Source organism: Morone saxatilis, unplaced genomic scaffold (assembly GCF_004916995.1).
Source record: "Morone saxatilis isolate NCDOM2014 unplaced genomic scaffold, NCSU_SB_2.0 Contig19, whole genome shotgun sequence".
Taxonomy (NCBI): domain Eukaryota; kingdom Metazoa; phylum Chordata; class Actinopteri; family Moronidae; genus Morone; species Morone saxatilis.
Window position 1 is genome coordinate 10,802,890 of NW_023339751.1, and position 2,684 is coordinate 10,805,573.

A 2,684-nucleotide genomic window follows, 5' to 3' on the forward strand; every position below is an offset into this window, starting at 1 on the left:
TGAGCAAAAGGAGTCTAAAGTGACGGATGAGCAAATGGAGTCTAAAGTGACAGATGAGCAAATGGAGGCTGGAAACAAAGAGCGTACTGAGGTGGAGACTGAAAATCAAGTTGAGACGAGAGAATAACCAGATGGCAGAGTGTGACTTGGTGTCATAGAAATTTGTCTCCAGGGCTTTAATAGCCTTTGCCTTAATGTTAAGCTCAGTTTGCACTATTTGTCTGCCCCAAAAGTTTCATTGTCAATACAAATATAAACTATATTTATGAATAAAACCATTTTAGAAGAGATCAGAGTTTGTCGAGGGCTGAGGCCTTATCTTTTCTGGTAGTGCTGCACAAGAAACAAACAAAATATTGATTTATTTAATGTCTTTAAAAAAGTAATGATAAAGTTGTATGTTAATTACGTTGTTAATAAGTTGTGCAATGTGTGCAATGAAGGTATATATGCGTTACATATGCGTTACATATACATACTGAAGTTGAGTGGGGGTTTTTGGAGGGATATTTTACATTGTTGTGTTCTTCTAGTTCTCCATTAGTTAAAATGTAGTTTCTCAAAGATATTTCATAATTTATTTCATCACTGTTTGCTTTAGCTTGTCTGAGTAATTGAAAAGCTGACTGTTTATTATCCTGCAAATTAGCCTCAAGTGGAAACCGACCATTCAGTTTTTTTCCACAAAGTTACATTAATTAGTTCATATTTGCCTTGATTCAGGGGCATGACACATTGTCAGCAACAATTTTCCGATACATATTATCTTGTTTGTTGATTTATTGTTATAATTTCACTGTTGTGTTGAATGTGTGCGTTCTGTTAAATTTCCCTTTTGGGAAAATATTTTTTTAATGATGAAAAATACTTTTTTATATCAGAAAATAAACTTTATTTCAAAATTCTGTGTTGCCTTTATCAAACATCTCAGATAAAATGTAGTCTACGCCCACCATTAAGTGCAATACTAACATATTCATAATCATCTAGCTAATAAACAACTGTGATAGCATTTACAACATGTACTTGACCAAACATGACACAAAATGTGTCCTCATTTATTTGAGGATTGTCTAGTCCTACTTTGTAAACCCTGATAAACACATTTGAATTTTTCAGTGATCTGAAATCTTAATTTACTATCAAACTGGATTTTGCACTGGACTTATAAAATATGTATATCTGTGAGCTCCCAACTGATTTTGCACCATGTAGTTCTTGATATTCTTTCTTATAATAAATGTAGTCTCAAGAAATAAACTGGTGGTAAACATTAAGCAATATTTTTCCCTTTAGGTACAACCCATATATCATTTATATTAGAAACAGTACTTCCTAAATGAAGCACTCATATACGGTTTTGAAATGATCTCAAAGATCTCTTCAGATGGATGGTCAGACATTAGAAAATATGAATCTAAAGGAATGTAAACTTTTAGTCATGGACTTCAATAGGTTGTTTAAAACAGTGTATCAAGTTATGCATGTGTGTCAGTTCATTTTGCAGAGTTTATGGCTGCTATCTGCTCATGAGCTGACTTTCTGCTAAGTGGGAATCAACCTAACTGCACTGGTAGTTTTCATTTAATAACCTCATAAAACTCCCTTTTCACGTGGTGTCACACAGTTACGGAAGAGAGCCATAAAATGGTATTTTAGTTACCATTTGGATATCATGGTCTTTTGCATTAACTTCAGAAATTGCAGTCTCATTTCCTTTAATCGGTGTTCCTGTTCTGTAGTTACTATTGTTAGCACTTAACCAAAAAAATGAAGCACATTATTTAACCTCTTTAACAGTAATGGGGCAATATGGATTCATCAGACTTGTGTGTTTATAATATGAGAGCAGGAGGTGAATGCAGAGACAAACTTCAGTCAGAAAAACAAGCAGCATAATTTCATTTCATCTCAACTAAATGTCAAACAGTGTAGGCAGTGAATGAGCTCTAGTGGACACAAACATCCATGACTTTTGGATATAAACCACGGGATGTCCAACACGTGAAACACCAACATTAAAACTATTACTTTAAAACACACATTCAGATATGTATGCATATGTGTGAAGTGTGACAGTCCCAACTAATCACCGACTACAAAAATGAGCATTCCCCATTTACCCCCGCTGTTGGTATGTTCCACTCCCCCCCACTTTCACTGGGTTGCCAGGCAACGACAGTCAGGTGACTGTCTGCAGACAGAACATGGCTGACCTGTCAGAAGACCAATGAGGGACAGGCCAAAGTTAGCATAATCGATCTGGTTTTTGACGTGCTTTCTGACCACAGTTGAGCGGTGTGGACAGCAGTTGACCGGAGGTATTCAAGGTAAGCACAAGAGCGCTCAAATTCGGTTGGATAATATCTATCTCTGTGTTGCTTGGAACAGCTGTAGCTAACGTTGCTTTTGCCTAGCTAACTTGAGCTAGCTGCTAACCAAACAGTCCCCGCTTTCTCCTCCAGAGAAAAAAAAAAAAAAAAAGTCTGTTTGAATGTGAAAGCTAGTAGGAGGAAATAACATTTAGGCAACTTTATATCGACACAACAAGTTGCCTTCCGCAAATTTGTAACGTTATTGCCAAAGTGTAGCAGGAAAACTACTTTAGCCAAATGAAAGATAACGAAGGAACTAATAAATGAGTCCTGTGGTATTTCAGTGACTCAGGAAAACAAAGTCAAAAT

At 36.0% G+C, this 2,684-nt stretch overlaps 2 protein-coding genes across 3 annotated transcripts in view; both read left to right on the forward strand.

Annotated features, from left to right (window-relative positions):
• The window catches only part of slf2 (SMC5-SMC6 complex localization factor 2), an 18,593-nt gene extending 17,676 nt beyond the window's left edge, over positions 1 to 917 (forward strand). Inside the window, exon 23 of the mRNA XM_035663810.1 lies at positions 11 to 917. Within this exon, the coding sequence (XP_035519703.1) occupies positions 11 to 127 (117 nt within the window). The 3' untranslated portion in view covers positions 128 to 917. The remainder of the gene's footprint in view (positions 1 to 10) is intronic.
• Positions 918 to 2,172: 1,255 nt separating this feature from the next.
• washc2c (WASH complex subunit 2C) overlaps positions 2,173 to 2,684 on the forward strand; it is a 10,793-nt gene continuing 10,281 nt past the window's right edge. For both annotated transcript variants that reach the window (XM_035663080.1, XM_035663081.1), the window contains exon 1: positions 2,173 to 2,330. The gene's annotated coding sequence lies outside the window, so the exon portion shown is untranslated. The remainder of the gene's footprint in view (positions 2,331 to 2,684) is intronic.